The sequence below is a fragment of the Ornithodoros turicata genome, chromosome 5 (genome assembly GCF_037126465.1).
Source record: "Ornithodoros turicata isolate Travis chromosome 5, ASM3712646v1, whole genome shotgun sequence".
In the NCBI taxonomy this organism is placed as follows: Eukaryota; Metazoa; Arthropoda; class Arachnida; order Ixodida; family Argasidae; genus Ornithodoros; species Ornithodoros turicata.
The window spans coordinates 47,629,945-47,648,651 of record NC_088205.1 but is presented as its reverse complement, the minus strand read 5'-3'; the positions used below and the strand labels follow the sequence as shown (position 1 = coordinate 47,648,651).

General features: G+C 47.1%; 1 protein-coding gene across 2 annotated transcripts in view; it reads right to left on the bottom strand.

Annotated features, from left to right (window-relative positions):
- Positions 1 to 18,707, bottom strand: part of LOC135395988 (ABC transporter G family member 20-like) — a 255,295-nt gene that overhangs the window by 180,146 nt on the left and 56,442 nt on the right. For both annotated transcript variants that reach the window (XM_064627066.1, XM_064627067.1), the window contains exons 4-6: positions 9,496 to 9,650; positions 9,316 to 9,423; positions 8,329 to 8,422 (exon numbers count right to left, since the gene is read on the bottom strand). In XM_064627066.1, the coding sequence (XP_064483136.1) occupies positions 8,329 to 8,422; positions 9,316 to 9,423; positions 9,496 to 9,650 (357 nt within the window). The remainder of the gene's footprint in view (positions 1 to 8,328; positions 8,423 to 9,315; positions 9,424 to 9,495; positions 9,651 to 18,707) is intronic.

Below are 18,707 nucleotides of genomic sequence, written 5' to 3'. Positions count from 1 at the left end.
TAATAAGCCCCTTCACAATAAGGATCGAAGTCCTATGGCATCCAGAACGGTGAAGAGAGCTGGGGGAGGACTGGGGGAGAGGAGAGCGTTGGTGGGCTGGATGTGGTCGGGGACCAAGCAATTTTGAGAGAGAGAGAGGGGGCGAGAGTCCAGCTCGTTAAGGGATCCGGAGAGTACGGTTCGGGAAGGTTGGTAGTGTGGGCAATGGAATAGAATGTGCTCTAGATCTTCTAGAGCACCACAGTGACTGCATTGGGGAGAGTCTACTTGCCTCAAGCGGTAACGGCACTGCGCTGTAAAAGTCACATCGAGGCGCATGTGACGAGATGTGACATCTTCACGAGAGGTACGTCGAGGCATGCGGAAAGCGAGCGATTCTGGTCAGCATGGCTGAGGCGAGAATGTCAGCGGTCCATTGGCAGTCCAAAGCAGAGAATGTACTCGAGAATGCATTCTGGCGAATGGGAATGCCAAATGTGAGTATACATGCATGAAGAAGACCGGGAGACACGGCCACAGAGGGGGGGGGGGGGGGGGGCGGACAACACTCGCAAGTGTAATCTTCTGTGTCCGTGTCTCTCGTTCTTCTTCATGCATATACACCTGCTAACCTGCGCTCTCTCCCTTGTTTCGTGAGTATATATGCTAACAGTTAGCATGTATACGTCCCGTAGACGCCACAGATGGCATATAGTGTGCTGGTTGAATCATTTTATGTATAGGACACAGCTCATGCACAGCGGAACTTCTACCCTCCTGAAGCCTCGATATAATCGATACATACTAGGAAGTACTAGGAAAAACGAGAGGCAGACAACGACGTATAGGAAGTAAGGAAAAAGGGGGAAAAGTTATTTATTTATTTGGTTGTTTAAATGTGCCTCTGCTTCCACCGCCCACTCAGGACGTCACGTTGGGCGTTGCCACGTGAGAGCTGGCCCTTAGTCCTGATGAAGGCGGGGTCTTCCGCCGCAACGTCGACGTGTCCCTTAACTTTTCACATGTAAATAAATAACTTCCCCTTTTTCTTACCTTCGTTGTCTGCCTCTCGTTATTCTAGTACCTGTACAGGGTGTTTGCTATAACGTGTCCAGAATCTGATATTTAAAGCGAGCGATAAAGGAGAAACGAGCGTACTTTTCAGCTACTTGACTAAGAAACACGTTCTACTAGTGAAGCAGTAGTACTTACTCAACTAGCAGAAAAGTACCACTTGCTTTTCTTTTATCGCTCGCTTTAAATATAATTTCTGGACATGTTAAAGCAAACACCTTGTATATGTGTATATATATATATATATATGTTTACTGATCGAGCGTGCCACAATCCCAGCTGTGGACGGCCGTTTCGAGCTTCTTGGCTCTCATCGGCACAGCGTAGGGATGTGACACGCTCTTGGGTCGGCACAAACACTGTGTCTCTGCAAGACATCAATGTTCCAAGGTGTTAGCAACACCTCTGGAGGCCGCAGTGCAAAGCCAGTAAGTACAGATACAAATATAAAAATGAGCAAATGCTCCATGGCTGCACGTGAGGCATATGTTTACTGATCGAGCGTGCCACAACCCCAGCTGTGGACGGCCGTTTCGAGCTTCTTGGCTCTCATCGGCACAGCGTAGGGATGTGACACGCTCTTGGGTCGGCACAAACACTGTGTCTCTGCAAGACATCAATGTTCCAGGGTGTTAGCAACACCTCTGGAGGCCGCAGTGCAAAGCCAGTAAGTACAGATACAAATATAAAAATGAGCAAATGCTCCATGGCTGCACGTGAGGCATATGTTTACTGATCGAGCGTGCCACAATCCCAGCTGTGGACGGCCGTTTCGAGCTTCTTGGCTCTCATCGGCACAGCGTAGGGATGTGACACGCTCTTGGGTCGGCACAAACACTGTGTCTCTGCAAGACATCAATGTTCCAGGGTGTTAGCAACACCTCTGGAGGCCGCAGTGCAAAGCCAGTAAGTACAGATACAAATATAAAAATGAGCAAATGCTCCATGGCTGCACGTGAAGCATATGTTTACTGATCGAGCGTGCCACAATCCCAGCTGTGGACGGCCGTTTCGAGCTTCTTGGCTGTCATCGGCACAGCGTAGGGATGTGACACGCTCTTGGGTCGGCACAAACACTGTCTCTGCAAGACATCAATGTTCTATATATATATATGCTATGTATATATATATATATTTCTATATGTTTCTATAGTTATATATATAGTATATATATAAAGAGGGGGGGGAAAGCCATTAAAAAAATAGGTAAATGATGCTAGACGTGTTTGAAATTCAAACTTACAGTTAAGATGGCTTCTATGGCTGCACGTAGAGAAACAGATACTAATTGAACGATGCGACAGCACCAGAGGACACGTGTTTCGCCGTGTTTGCGGCTCGTCGGCCCTGGGTAGCTGCGCATCGTTCGGGATTGGCAAACCAGGGGTCACTCAGCGAGCGATATACACCTGGGAGGGTGACCGAGCACTCCTCAATGCCACAGTGCAAGCCAGTGAATTATAAAGAGGGGGGGGGGAAGCCATTAAAAAAATAGGTAAATGATGCTAGACGTGTTTGAAATTCAAACTTACAGTTAAGATGGCTTCTATGGCTGCACGTAGAGAAACAGATACTAATTGAACGATGCGACAGCACCAGAGGACACGTGTTTCGCCGTGTTTGCGGCTCGTCGGCCCTGGGTAGCTGCGCATCGTTCGGGATTGGCAAACCAGGGGCCACTCAGCGAGCGATATACACCTGGGAGGGTGACCGAGCACTCCTCAATGCCACAGTGCAAGCCAGTGAATTATAAAGAGGGGGGGGAAGCCATTAAAAAAATAGGTAAATGATGCTAGACGTGTTTGAAATTCAAACTTACAGTTAAGATGGCTTCTATGGCTGCACGTAGAGAAACAGATACTAATTGAACGATGCGACAGCACCAGAGGACACGTGTTTCGCCGTGTTTGCGGCTCGTCGGCCCTGGGTAGCTGCGCATCGTTCGGGATTGGCAAACCAGGGGTCACTCAGCGAGCGATATACACCTGGGAGGGTGACCGAGCACTCCTCAATGCCACAGTGCAAGCCAGTGAATTATAAAGAGGGGGGGAAGCCATTAAAAAAATAGGTAAATGATGCTAGACGTGTTTGAAATTCAAACTTACAGTTAAGATGGCTTCTATGGCTGCACGTAGAGAAACAGATACTAATTGAACGATGCGACAGCACCAGAGGACACGTGTTTCGCCGTGTTTGCGGCTCGTCGGCCCTGGGTAGCTGCGCATCGTTCGGGATTGGCAAACCAGGGGTCACTCAGCGAGCGATATACACCTGGGAGGGTGACCGAGCACTCCTCAATGCCACAGTGCAAGCCAGTGAATTATAAAGAGGGGGGGGGGAAGCCATTAAAAAAATAGGTAAATGATGCTAGACGTGTTTGAAATTCAAACTTACAGTTAAGATGGCTTCTATGGCTGCACGTAGAGAAACAGATACTAATTGAACGATGCGACAGCACCAGAGGACACGTGTTTCGCCGTGTTTGCGGCTCGTCGGCCCTGGGTAGCTGCGCATCGTTCGGGATTGGCAAACCAGGGGTCACTCAGCGAGCGATATACACCTGGGAGGGTGACCGAGCACTCCTCAATGCCACAGTGCAAGCCAGTGAATTATAAAGAGGGGGGGGGGAGGCCATTAAAAAAATAGGTAAATGATGCTAGACGTGTTTGAAATTCAAACTTACAGTTAAGATGGCTTCTATGGCTGCACGTAGAGAAACAGATACTAATTGAACGATGCGACAGCACCAGAGGACACCTGTTTCGCCGTGTTTGCGGCTCGTCGGCCCTGGGTAGCTGCGCATCGTTCGGGATTGGCAAACCAGGGGTCACTCAGCGAGCGATATACACCTGGGAGGGTGACCGAGCACTCCTCAATGCCACAGTGCAAGCCAGTGAATTATAAAGAGGGGGGGGGAAGCCATTAAAAAAATAGGTAAATGATGCTAGACGTGTTTGAAATTCAAACTTACAGTTAAGATGGCTTCTATGGCTGCACGTAGAGAAACAGATACTAATTGAACGATGCGACAGCACCAGAGGACACGTGTTTCGCCGTGTTTGCGGCTCGTCGGCCCTGGGTAGCTGCGCATCGTTCGGGATTGGCAAACCAGGGGTCACTCAGCGAGCGATATTTGGCTGCACGTGTAGCATATGTTTGTAAGTCGAACGTCGCCATGCCAGCACTGGACAGCTGTTTCGGCCTTGTTGGGCCATCATCAGCAGTACGCAGGCAAGCAACCTTTGAGCGAATGGCGTCAGAAGGTCACGTGGCACGTGATGCCTCCCATCAGGGTGTCCTAAGACACCTATGATATCCCAGTCCAGACGAAGTCGGAGTCTTCGCCGCAACCTTGACGTTAATCTTAAAGGAGCATGGAAATGATTGGAATAAAATATGACAGGAGAAGTAGAAATTACGATTCTGAGCCCTGTGATACATATCCCTACACTCTTAGAAATGAAATTTACCACATAGCACGCTCCTAGCCAACCATCACTCCGAATGACAACGTTCTTGCCCCTGATTTGCTGAAAACGGGAGGAGGAGCCTGTTTTGTGTCCATTATGCACGGCACAAAATAGGCTCCTCTTCCCGTTTTCAACAAATCTAAGGCGAGAACGTTGTCATTCGGGGTGATGGTTGGCTAGGAGCGTGCTATGTGGTGAAGTTCATTTTTAAGAGTGTAGGTATTCGAACAAAAAGTTTGAGCGTAGCGCGCAATCCTGGAGGGAGCTTTGGGAGGGAGCGCAATCGAGGGAGCTTTGAATCTCGCGGCAGAAATGTCCCCTCACTCGGCTGCCAGCCGCTGACGTCATATGTCCGCGCCGTCTTTTTCTTTATTTTTTCTCCGGTGTCGCGGCGCCGGCAAGCCGACCGAGCAGGAAGCGTTGTTGTTCATCGGACGTCGTGGAAAGGACAGGTGATGAACTGAACACTCTTTAGGCGACACGTCTGCTCTTCTTGACGAAACGTTAGAGCCTAGAGCCTAAGCTCCGCCAGCTTCGATTTCGCCACACCGTAGTACCGGAGGCTGGTAAGTGATGCTGCTAAGTGTGAACGATCATTCGGATTGAAATATAGCGCTTGTTGGTTACAAATGCATAGTCATGAAGACGCGACGCAGTGACCAGTGTTTTCACTGGAAGAGGTCGTCGACCATCATGACTTCTCCGTGCTGTGGTCAATACTATGGGCTCTGAACCGCATGGACACTGGCATCTCTAAGGCGAAAAAAGCGGACCGATGAATGAGCTGAGCGGAGCTGTGTAACATTGCGCTTTCCATATCTTACTGATACCAGGAGCGCAACGTCTCCACAAGCACAACAACATGGATATCAAAATAAAGTCAGTAGAGTTCATCTCCCAGCGATCTATGGGAAACCCCAAAACACATGGCCAAATAAGCATTTTCTTTTTTGAATGGTCATACGCAGCGTACAACAAGGGCACATGGAATAAATCTCCAACTGACAGGAATGTATTTAGTCGTATCATATATATGTTGCACACACAGGCACAATACTGTTCACTAATGAACGACACCTCAGCACGATCGGAACAGAAACCATAACCGCGTACGATCCACCTCAACCCGGGCCGTCACGGCAACACAGTGGCCTAGCCACACCTTTTACACTGCCCGCAGTCGTGTTTTATGCAAAACGTACGAGACAAATCATGTAAGAACACAAATGAATGTCAAACACAAATAAATAGCAACAGCGTCACAGTCGGTAACTCGCCACGATTCCAGAGCTAGCAGACGATTCTGGCTGGGAGCGGACGCTTCCCGCAGCCAATGAAGTGGTCGGCCGCCTGACGTCACCACACGCCAGACTCGGCTTGGTGGAGACTGTCGCCGCGGAGCGCATTCTTGCAAACTAATTTTCTCAGGAAATTCGCGCTTTTCGAAGGAAATATTTTGCGTGACAGTTTATGAAGGTTCATATCAAGCGGTGAAAAAATATATGTTCCAAATGATTTTCATGCTCCTTTAACTCTCCCATGTAAATAAATAACTGTTCCCCCCCCTTTTTTTTACTTCCTATACCTTCGTTGTCTGCCTCTCGTTTTTTGTACTCCTCTCGGGCAAAGGAAGGGCGGGTCTCCGAAGATGCGCAATAAACAAAATGAAGAAAAAAAATGGTGTTCCTTCATGAATTTTTTGCGGACGATCTACCGAACGGATTTTTGTTCTGAAAACGGCTACGACATCAGGTCGCCGAAAGGAACAGATGTTCTCATTGGGAAAACTTCGTAGCTTTTATAATTAAAAAGTTAATGAACGATTTTTAGGTAATTAGTCATTTGACGGTCGAGCAACGTTTGCGTGCTCACATTCCCCGCCACCCGCTCCTCAGAAAAATTCGATACCACCCTGAAAGCGACTTCTATCCAGTAGCGCAGAGGACACGCCAGACTCTCACTGGCTTCATAACTAAGGACACCATACCGCCGGAAGCCCCCTGGTCTCTACAGGTACCGCCCACATTTGTACGCCTCACAAACCTTCTGGAAGGAAGAGATCAGGTCCCCCCTCAAGGCCTACGAGCCCATTTTCATGCTCTGGTAGACGAGAAGTTTTCTAATTTACGGCAGCATATACCGATGGCGCATCCCGAAACAACAAGTCCGCCTCAGCATTCGTCATACCATCTGAAGGCGTAGTGCACGGAAGACGCCTTTCACATCCAACCTCCTCCACAGCTGCGGAACTCTGTGCCATCCTTTTCTTTCTACAACACATCGCTGATTTTACACCCCGGGAATGGGCATTCTTTACAGACTCCAAATCTGCACTTCAAGCAATTGAAAATTCCGGCATACGAGGCCCATCCGCACCCCTAGTCACAGATGTGTTAATGGCTTACCACACTATCTACGCCGCAGGCCACAGGCTAGTTCTCCAGTGGGTTCCAGCCCATTGTGATGTCGTGGGGAACGAGCAGGCCGACAGCGCCGCAGAAGCAGCACTCTCGTATCGGAAACGGACCCGTATTGTTCTGCTGAGAGGAGACCGCCGTTCAATTCTGCGACGCCTAGTGACACCCCTGGCTTCCCGCCAACGGACAACCGACATTATTCCCCCCTCAATGTTGAGCAGAGTTGATCCAACGCTCGCTTTTCGCATGCCACGGAACACCTCTCGTCAAGATGCTGCATTAATCCACCGAATGCGCCTCGATGTGGCCTTTACAGCTCAGTGGCGTTACCGCTTGAGACAAGTTGACTCTCCCACCTGCTGCCACTGTGGTGCTCTTGAGGATCTGGAGCATATTCTTCTTCATTGCCCTCACTACCAATCTTCCCGAATCACACTCTCCGAGTCTCTTCGTCAGCTGGACTCTCGCCCTTTCTCCCTATCGAAATTGCTTGGTCCCTGGCCCAATCCAGCCCAGCAACGCTCTGCGCTCAAAGCTCTTCTGACATTTCTGGACACCATCAGACTTCGATCGTTATTGTGAAGGGGCTCGTTATTTTATTCCCCCCATTCCATCCAGCAATGGGGTAGAGTATCGCCTGTGGCGATGAAACTCCCCACTCTCCAAGGTCAAAAATAAAGTTGTTGTTGTTGGTCGAGCAACATATGGCCAAGAACGTCCGCCGGCCCAGAGATGATAGAAGTGAAAACAGCATGTCTATAGCCCTTGTAGTTTTTTTATGAAAAATATGTATCGCCTAAAAAAAGACACCCTGTATATATATATATATATATACATATATGTTTGTAAGTGCTCAAACGTCGCCACGCCAGTGCTGGACAGCTGTTTCGGCCTTATTGGGCTATCATCAGCAGTACGCAGGCAGGCAGCGTTTGAGCAGATGACGTCAGAAGGTCACGTAGCACGTGATTCCTCCCGTCAGGGTGTGCTAACCATAGGTCGTCATTTTTCGAAATATTCATTCAACATCACATCATGTCCGGCCTTGCCTACAGCCCATAACATCACATACCATATGACAAACATATGCTATGCGTTCAGCGAAAGAGCTTCGGCTATTTTTTCCCTAATATACTTCACTGGCTTTACGCTGGGCTTTCAGTGGTGAGTTAGCACACCCTGACGGGAGGAACCACGTGCTACGTGACCTTCTGACGCCGTCCGCTCAAACGTTGCCTGCCTGCGTACTGCTGATGATGGCCCAATATGGCCGGAACAGCGTCCAGTACTGGCGTGGCGACGTTTTTGCACTTACAAACATCGAAGTCGATTGAAGTTAATCGAAGTCGTGGTATTAGTGTGTGTTCGAAAGGAGATTGGCTGCTTACCACTGATGCTTGCTCGATCTCTTCAATGAAGTGTGTTGTTACCAGAATAGTTGTACGCTCTTCCCGCTCAACGTTGACAAAGTAGCTCCAAATCCTAGCGGATAAATGACATTTGAAGTACATAGCCTTTCTGTATAGGAAGTAGTCTTTCCTAGACATGCAGTGGTTTATTTCGCAGCGAAGATGGCCCTTAGGAAGAATGCCTGTCATTTGTTTTGCGCGATTCACACACTTCGGTGACCTCTTCCTGCTACTTCGATTAACCCTTCTGGTGGTCGATATTTTTTGCGTTATATAGCGTGTAGCATATGAAGAACAGTTCTAAAATGTGCAATGTTTCAACTGCATACTACAATGTACTAACTTTAGCCGTTCCTCCGGGAAATAGTAGCGCGATCTAGGGTCGATGCGTCAGCTGTCAGCGCGGGGGGAGGGGGGTGGCAGGTGACTGTTACGGGGCGTGTGACGGGTAATCTATATCGCGTCCTGCACGCTGCTTTCCTTACGTAATCCTTTTGTCCTCAAATTGTGTTTCCTGCATTCCTAGTAGTGTCTATGGTATTAGTTTTCGCTTCCGCCAATTTTATTTATAATTCTTCCTTTACATAATTTCAAAAATTCCGAGCAACTTTGCAACAAATTCCTGGCACAGTGAGTTGGATCCACATGCACATTGCGTACGTTTTCTGTTTTCTCTCTTCTACTTTGTCGCATCAACTCATTTGGCTGAATAGTGACGACCAGGAACATTATCTGATCAATAGATGAATGTTCCACAAAATAATAATAATAATAATAATGATAGACACTCTCGCATGGTTACATGAAGATTGAACAGAGTAATTTATGTCCATCTCCTGCGATAGTACTGCATGTGCGATTCCACCAAGTGCATTTTCTGTCCCCCCAATACTTTTTTTTTCTTTTGGGTTGCATGACGCACGTGACCCATTTTTAACACGAACAAGTTTCCTTGTGATGCCTTACGTTTCTCTCAATACAGGATCCAAACCGACAGTTGGCTCGTCAAGGATGAGAAACGGAGGTTGATGGATCAAGGCGACCGCCAAAGAGACTCTCTTCTGTTGTCCACCACTGCAAATAACCCGCTTTAAAACAGACATCTAAGACTGCCATCACCATTTTAGGTGGCACACAACACATTACCTGAGGTTTCCGATGAATCTGTTGGCAGGTGTGAGCTCAAAGAGGGTGCACAGGAAACCCATGCGGTTCTGTAATTTTTCCGCTGACATTCCAAGAAGCTGCCCAAAAAACATGAGGTTTTCGGCGATCGTAAATCTCTCATACAGTGCCAGTTCCTGTAACGGCAACAACGTGATTTGCGTACTGAAATACACGTGAAAAGTGTGTACAACGTGAACAGCGCTGAAGTACATTTGCTAGATAATTGCAAAAAGAAACCTCCTTTGGTCTCCTGACCAAACGTTTCGTGTCCGGTATGCGGAAGCCAACGCAACCTTAGTGTGGACCCAATAGCAAGTAGAGTGTTTCTAGTGTAATGACAGTGTACGGTGGTGTTGCGAATGTCCTACTCTTCATGATAGAGTTTTAATGCATCGTACGCTATCGCCTTTGCGCACGTAAGGGATAGCGTGGTGGTTCTGCGCTTTTCGAGAAGCCCCTTTATGTTTCGCGCATGAGCAGAACCACCGACGCCATCCTTTACGTACGCAAAGGAATAGCGCGCGATTCACTAAAGCTCTCTATTGTCTTAAACGTAGCGTCTGCACCTCTGAATCCTCATTGGTATTGTAGCAATGCAAAACCGAGCTTGCAAGTTTATTCCAGACAACACATCGCAGAAAAATTGCACACGATCACGGAAGGTGTTGCGATTTCCAGCGATAGCTGTTAGTCACTTATGATGACGCTGCCGAAATGTCTGGATTGCTGTGGAATGTCAGACCACTTTCCGTGACGATGTGCAAATTTGTTTGTAAAATGAGATAAACTGATGTTCTGAGGCTGGAACAACATAGAAGGGACAGATACAAACAAAGCCTCAAATTGCCTAAGAAATAAACGATGAAAGATGAAAGTCACTGAAAAGGTTGGCCAGCTGTAGGGATCGAACCCACATCTTCTGGATCACCGGTCCAGGGCTCTACCAATTGAGCTAAGCTAACACGCCTCTCCAGCGACTTTCGGGGTGCGTCATCTGAATGGACGACAAACCAGCCACTCACTCTCACTCACCCTCCTTTCACTCTTACATTTGTTGCTCACTCAATCGACGCAAGCGGCACCTGTTGAACATGAGATAAACTGATGTTCTGAGGCTGGAACAACATAGAAGGGACAGATACAAACAAAGCCTCAAATTGCCTAAGAAATCAACGATGAAAGATGAAAGTCACTGAAAAGGTTATCCAGCTGTAGGGATCGAACCCACATCTTCTGGATTACCGGTCCAGGGCTCTACCAATTGAGCTAAGCTAACTTTTTTTTTTTTTTTCCTGATTTTGCAGATTTATTTATGATTATGGCATATTTACAGTGATATCACATGAGCTTCACGCGCGTAACATTTCACCAAAAGCCTCCCGACTTGGGAGTAAATTGAGCTAAGCTAACATGCCTCTCCAGCACGACCTACTAGATTATAACGACCATGTCACAATCAGCAAACCCTATGAGGTGCCTGTCCGCACGATCCGCCAGGGGCGCTACTGACGCACCCTGGCAGACTGGCGCACGATTGGACGATGGAAATTTGAATTTTGAACTCGCAGAAGCGTATGTACGACAACCGTAGCAGACGACAGCGATAGCTCCTATGAAAACGCGTAGAATGATGATAATAATCAACCTCAGAATTAAACATCTGTGGAAGTCCACAGCTTGTACAGAAATACTAAGGTAAGCTGAAGTACAAAGTATTGTAGAAGTTGAGGAAGCAATAACAAGGACGATCAGAAGCGCCACCGCTGCCTTCCAAAAATGCGGCGCATGGGAGGGGTGCGCCTGACGTGGTCGTTATAATCTAGTAGGTCGTGCTCTCCAGCGACTTTCGGGGTGCGTCATCTGAAGGGACGACAAACGAGCCACTCACTCTCACTCACCCTCCTTTCACTCTTACATTTTTTGCTCGCTCATACACACATTCATACGACGGAAATCGACGCAAGCGGCACCTGTTGAACATGAGATAAACTGATGTTCTGAGGCTGGAACAACATAGAAGGGACAGATACAAACAAAGCCTCAAATTGCCTAAGAAATCAACGATGAAAGATGAGTCACTGAAAACGGTAATCCAGAAGATGTGGGTTCGATCCCTACAGCTGGCTAACCTTTTCAGTGACTTTCATCTTTCATTGTTTGTAAAATGTTTGTGATAACAACAACTTTATGTCGAGACGATGAATGGGGAGTTTCACCGCCTACCCCATTTCTGGTGGTGATGTGGGGAATTAAATAATGAGTCCCTTTACAATAAGGACTGTGATAAGCCCGGTGGTGTGCAAACAGGTCAAAAGAGCATAGAGAGGAGATCGTTGGTGGGCCGGATTTGGCCAGGGACCAAGCAATTTTGAGAGAGTCCGGCTAATTAAGAGAACCAGAGAGTGCGGTTCGGGAAGATTGGTAGTGTGGGCAATGAAGAATGTGCTCTAGATCTTCTAGAGCATCGCAGTGACAGCATCTGGGAGAGTCAACTTGTCTCAAGCAGCAACGCCACTGAGCTGTAAACGCCACATCGAGTCGCATTCGATGAATTAATGGAGCATCTTGACTAGAGGTGTCACGTGGCATGTGGAAAGTAAGCGTTGGATCAACTCTTCTCAGCATAGATGGGGTAGAATGTCGGTTGTCCATCGGCAAGAAGCCAGGGGTGTCACGAGGTGTCGAAGAATGGAATGATGGTCTCCTCTCAGCAGCGCAATTCTTGCCCGTCTTCGCGAGAGCGAAGCTGCTAGAGAGCTGCGCCAGCGGCGAGACGCGAGAGCTGCTCCAGCGGCGCTGTCGGCATGTTCATTCCCCACGACACCACAATAGACTGGAACCCACTGGGGAACCGTCCTGTGCCCTGCTTCGTACGCAAGGTGGCGAGGCAGTAACACATCCGTCACTAGAGGTGCGGATGATCCTGTACGTATGGCAGAATTTTCAATAGCTTGCAGTGCAGAAGGGTTGAGGATTGGGCTAGTTGGTATTGAGACATCTGAGCTGAGAGCGCAAGAAACACGGACGAGGCAGATTTTGAGTCAGTGAACACTGCCCACTCTCGCGGAGTAAAATCAAGAATGTGCTACAGAAAGAAAGATGGCATAGAGTTCCGCAGCTGTTGATGAGGTTGGATACAAATGGCCTCGTCCTTGCACTACGCCTTCGGATGGTATGATGAATGCAGAGACAGACTTGCCATGTCTGGATGTGCCATTGTGATATGTTTGCAGAAATGTTCCTAATTGCTGGAAGGGAACGATGAGATAAGGAAGAAACGTACACAGGACAACAACGTCACTTCGTGATACGTCGTTTCCCTGTCTCGGGGGTCTAGCTTTTGCGTCCACATCCCGCCAAGCACTAGATGAAATAAACATTAGTATTATTATCATGTGCAACCAGTTAGCCTGCATCTTATATTTCCTTTCGGGTTATTAAGGGGACCATGAAATGATTCTCGCGAATTACGACCCAGTAAACCACCGACGTCCTAGGGACATCCTCACATGATCCTGCGGTCCTGGTTCCTCATGGATGTCCTAAAAATGTCTTTAAGATGTCTTTAAAATGTCCCAATTTTATCCAGCTGGGGTGTCCACTTTCACTGAAACTGCAACTGGGACTTCCTGACAACATCCTACCTGGATGTTTTTATATTGCGTGTTAGCGCCGCGAAGCAACTGTTGCTATGAGCGGCGTACAGATGTGGACAGACGGAGAGAGGACAGCAGGAAGGGGTGGGGGACAGGGGGATTAGTATGCGTCCTGGGCCGGCTTCAGGGGGAACTGTGCCGACATTTGCCTGGACAATCTTCAGAAAACCCGGGGAAAACCTCAGACAGCACAGCCGGTGGTAGGGTTCGAACCCAGCACCTCCCAGTCTTGGTTGGTCCCCCACCCCAGCACGACCTTGGTTACAACCAACTAGCGGACGCCTTAGCCCACTCGGTAATGCCGCTGGTATACCTGGATGTCGAATTTAAATTATAATGCATGCATATTTTTGCGCTCACCAACGCTCTGCCCTGAAAGCTCTCTTCACCTATTTGGATTCTATAGGACTTCGATCCTTATTGTGAAGGGGCTCATTTCATTCCCCGCATCACCACCAGCAATGGGTTAGAGTATCGCCCCTGGCGATGAAACTCCCCGTTCAACATCTCTCAAAGGTATTGTTTTTGCGCTGAAACTATTGCGCAAAGCATTGCATACTTCATAGTAACATAGTTTTGAGCAGTATGTTAGAAAGGCAGGCAGGTGATTTTGAGCATTGAACAAAAAAGTATGAAATCGTTATTGAAGCCCATATGGCAGGTAACAGACCAAACAACCAATATTTCACGAAACCTGTTCATCATATCATTCACCTGTTCACGAAACCAACATTGCAATGCATGGTCCAAGCTTACCTGAAGTGAATAAGAGCTAATTACTTTCGCAAATAGGCACAGAATAGCTAGGTTCATGTCTGGTTGGCCAATAAGTGCCGAAGTGTATAAGCACAAGAGCCTGCTTACAACACACAAATGGTTTATATGTTAAGGCTAAATGGTCACACAGATTCCATGGTTCACTACAGAAAGGTCAGAATAAAATGCACCTATATAGGTCAAGTGACCAGATGTCCCCATTTAGGCGGTAACGCCCCCGCTTTTTGTCCGTAGTTTCTGTCCAATGATCTGCTTGTATATCTAATAAAAATACGGGGCGTTTATTTTTATCGTTCACAGAATGTTTACAAAAAGCTATGAGGGCAGCACAGATGTCGTTTTTGCAATTGAGCAAATGAGGCGGAGATCCTCTGGAAGTACAAGATGAGTAATCACCTAAAATTCATTAATTACCTCTTTGGTTAGAGAATTTTGGACAAAAGCGTCATAGTAGAGCGGGACACAATCCTCGATGAAAGGCATTGTATCTTTTGAAATTCAGAAAAGAGCGCGTGCCATGAAATATTCATCGCTGGAGTTTGGTATGCAAATGAGCTGAAACCGAAAAACCGTGCCTCAAGAGCGCTTCATCTACGCCAACGGAGGCTTTTCAGGGCCGGAAAGCGGTTTATCAAGGAAGCAGATCGGCCTACTGCAATCATCTCCATCGCTCCAAATCACGTAGCCCCAGACATGAAATGAGCGCTGTGCGCCCTGCGTTCCCAGTCGCTGCGGTTTCGGCTCATTTGCATATCAAAATACTGGGATAGATATTTTAATGCACGTGCGTGTTTCAGCATTTGCTCAACGCGGAATGGCTTTCAACAAATATAGTCTCATTCAGCTATCGCGCTTTTGCCCCAAATCCCTTAATTAAAGAGTTTATTAATGAATTTTATGCAATTAGTCAACTTCTAGTTTCATACATTCTTCGAGAGGATATCCGCCGTGCAGTATAACGCGATTGCAAAAATTACATCTGTGCTGCCCTCATAGCTTTTTATAAAAATTCTGCAAAGCACCAAAATGAACACCCTGTGTAGTACTTGGGCTTGTTGGAAATGAAATCACGCTAAAACTTTGGCAATCAATCACACTAAGCTTGTGTTCCTCCAGCTCGGGCGTGATTACGCAGTATATGGGCTGTAGTTCCACAACCTGTGATAGTGTTTAGTGAGAACGCTGAAATGCCTTGCGCTGAGTTGAGGGAAGTGTTTTGGCTGTGAAACTACCTGCCTGCCATATCCTGCAAAGATAGCGCAAGCAGTAAACGATGGGCCCTGCTTACTAAAATCCTTGCTTACTACTGTAGCGCTTTGAATTCAGAGAGTTCTGGTCACGCCACGTATATGTGCTCGGTGTTGTACATGGCGCTACAGCCCTGCTTTGTGCAGAGTACACCAGTTGTGATGAGCCACGAAGTATAGCGCCAGATTTTCGTAACACTGGCTGAGGCCTTTGTTATCCCTTTAAAGCCCAGAACAAATTTAGTGCATAATTTTGACTCCCTCCTTCATGGGTTCATGATCAGAAGGCCAGGAAAGACAAAACAATTTTGGTTTTGTTATCCTTATGGAGACCTGGGTTGCGGTTGGTCATTATGTATGCCAAATCAGGCTTATTTATTTGTGTGGATAAACTTGAAACAATTTCTTTCTTTCGTTAAACACAGATATACATTACATTTTTGACACCTTGTACGGGTGCGGCTCTTGCATCCTTGAACTCTACAGAACCGAGCACTGGGCAGATCGTCTGCTACAGGCCAGTGTTCAAATCCATCTAGTCGCTTGTCGATACAAGGCACCTTGGCAGGTCTGTAGGGACTGGCCGCATTTTCGATGTTTTCCTCAGCTTGTAGTGGAGTCCTCTTTTTCCTTGGTGCTGCTACCACAGCGTCACTTCTCAGTCGGAAATTCAGAAGGCTCAGGAACCTCATTCCATTCTCACGACAGTCGGCCCTGTAACTGTTTACGAGCTTACGACGGCCAGGTCAAGAAGATGCAGCGTCACTTTCAGTGTCCACTTTCGTGTTTTAATCCAAATCCGGTAATATTCAATCAACTGGTCGCAGATGTCAACACCACCCATTGATGCATTGTAGCTGCGAACAATAGCTGGTGATGGAACATCAATGTACTGCTTTTGAGACTTGCTCCGTCTCTGCACATTTTCTGTTGGTTGGCCGCCAGTGCAAGACGAGTCCAGCGTGATACATTTACTGTCCCTCCACTTCACTAAAACAAGGTTTCCATCAGAACTGCAATATTCTTCAAAGTCATTCTGCTTGTAGGCGCTATCGTTTTTGAACTTGCAGTCTTTTATCCTGTTGCACATGATGGTACCTTCCAAATTCATTTCCCTTAGCTTTCCCAGCAGGGGTATGGTCGTAAAATATCTGTCAAGGTAGATGAATGCACCAGCAGGAAGTGAATTGACAAGTTCGAGAACAACATTTTTCCCAAGTCCAAGATTTGTATCTGCCAGTGGTGTTGTCTTCCCCTGATAAATTTCGAAGTCCATGACGATACCTGAAGATGTAATCACGAAGTTCTTGAGACCAACAGGGCGTGGCTTTCTGCGCGCGTACTGATGAAGTCCAGTCCCCACAGAACCATTAACCGCCCACCAACATCCAGCGAACGTCGGGTTGTGGATGCTGGGTACGTCTCCCGAACGTACACATTTGCTCCCGGCTACGTTTAAACTACGCCCGTACTACCGTGCTAATCAAGAGAAAATTATGCGAAATGGACGTCGCAGGACCGCCGATGCGGATCTTCGAGTGACCTGTGGAGGATCTCTATTCCGGCCCAATATAGGTATCGCGCGCCGATGGAAATATCGTAATTTTAATCGTGAGATCACACAAATCACCCAAAATACTTTATTTCTATGTGGACTTTATTTACATGTGCATTCGCACATGCCTGCCGGTACATAGGCAGTAAAAATTATGAAAGAACGTGACGAGGTGCCATATCTAGATCATTCCCGTTCATACAGATCGTGATTACAATATCGCCACGTTATGTAAACAAGAAAAAAAAATCCATGTTGCTCGCCGTATCGTTAGTTGGAATCTTGCATGGAATCGACGCAACTGTATCCTCACGCTCCTTATTGGCTTATGAATGGCTACCGGTCTCTTTATATTGTTCCTTTCTGTGTCTTCTGGCCTCTGGAACTCACTGGCAAACTTCTGCCGCTGAGGCACACTGATAAAAACGACAGAAATAATACAGGCATCATGCTGTTCGCGTTGAAAATTACCGTACTGCAAGCCAGTGCACAGCCGCCATGTTTCTCCAGCTTCTCCAGCGGCGTTTGAAATCATCCGCACAACGGTCTATGCCCAGTAAACCAACAATGACCTGTGGACATCCCCAGAACGTTCAGCTCCGGACAATAAAAACGTCCTTCGGACATCCCTTATCATCTCTGGGACGCCTGTGGGACTACTGGTAAAGTGCCAAAGTCACATCCCAGGATCTCCTCAAAACATCCTTATAACGTTCCGAACTACATTTCACGGACCTGAAATGGATCTTTCTCCCATACTGTGTTTTCTTTCATGGCGTGCCCCGAATGCTGATAAAATGACAGATATACAGGCATCTGATGGACAGACTTGCTGAAATGTTAAACAAGCCTGAGCAATGGTTAAACACTGGAGACTATACAAGACAGCTGTCCTGTGCAGTCTTCAGTGTTCACCAACTGCTCAGGCATGTTTATCATAGATTGTCCACTAGCTTGCCTGTACGTCAGTTCATCGGTTTGTTCTACTCAACTCTGTTTGCACATCAGTGCCTATCTGCAGCACAGGCAAGCAACATAACATTCTCCAACTCCAACATAACTCCAAAAGTTATTTATTTTATGCTGCGCAATACGAAAACACTTTCACTCTTGATATTGTACCTAAAAATGTTTCACTTTGACTTGACTTAGTCACACACCGTTGCCTGGTTCTCTTGATTTAATGTTGAGACACATCTTCAGCTCTCGATTCTTTTGATGCAGATTATTCGGCGTCTCTTGATACTGCACTTAAAAATGTTTCAGTCTTGGCTTGACTTAGTCGCACTGTCACACACATTTATCTGGTTGATGTTGGAACACATCTTCGGCACCTCTTGATATTGCACTTAAAAATGTTTCTCTCTTGACTTAACTTAGTCGCACACGGTTCCCTGGTTCTCGATTTAATGGCGAGATGCATCTTCGGTTCTTCATTCCTTTGATGCACGTTCTTTGCCGTGGCGTAGCCGCCTTTTCATCGCAGCGTTCACTTCAGCCATAATAGTGTCACGAAGTTTTCTGTTTCGCTTAATGGCATATTGGGTCAGATGCAAGATGAGACCACACATAAAGCTCGTTGCACTGTCATTGCACAGCTCGTGCTCGTTGCCCGCAACGTCGCGCTCCTCAGCGCCCAGGAAACATACGCTTTTAGTATGTCACACCAACCTGCCCAAGTTTTAACCTGATTTCGTATGAAACATACACACAGGCTAATTCAAAATCTTCCTCTTGAGCGACGGCCATAATTCACACAAAGAACACGTTGAGTACAGGCTACGTTTCGGGCCTCACAGAACAGCACTGCATATGTAAGGCCGAGCCAAGGGGTTCACCATACTGAAATGCCAACAGCTATAATACCCTCTGCTAGAACTAGCCAGATCCGCATTCTCACCTATCCAAGTCACAACTGACTATTGGCTTTGCTTACTGAAAAAAACTTAAACACTG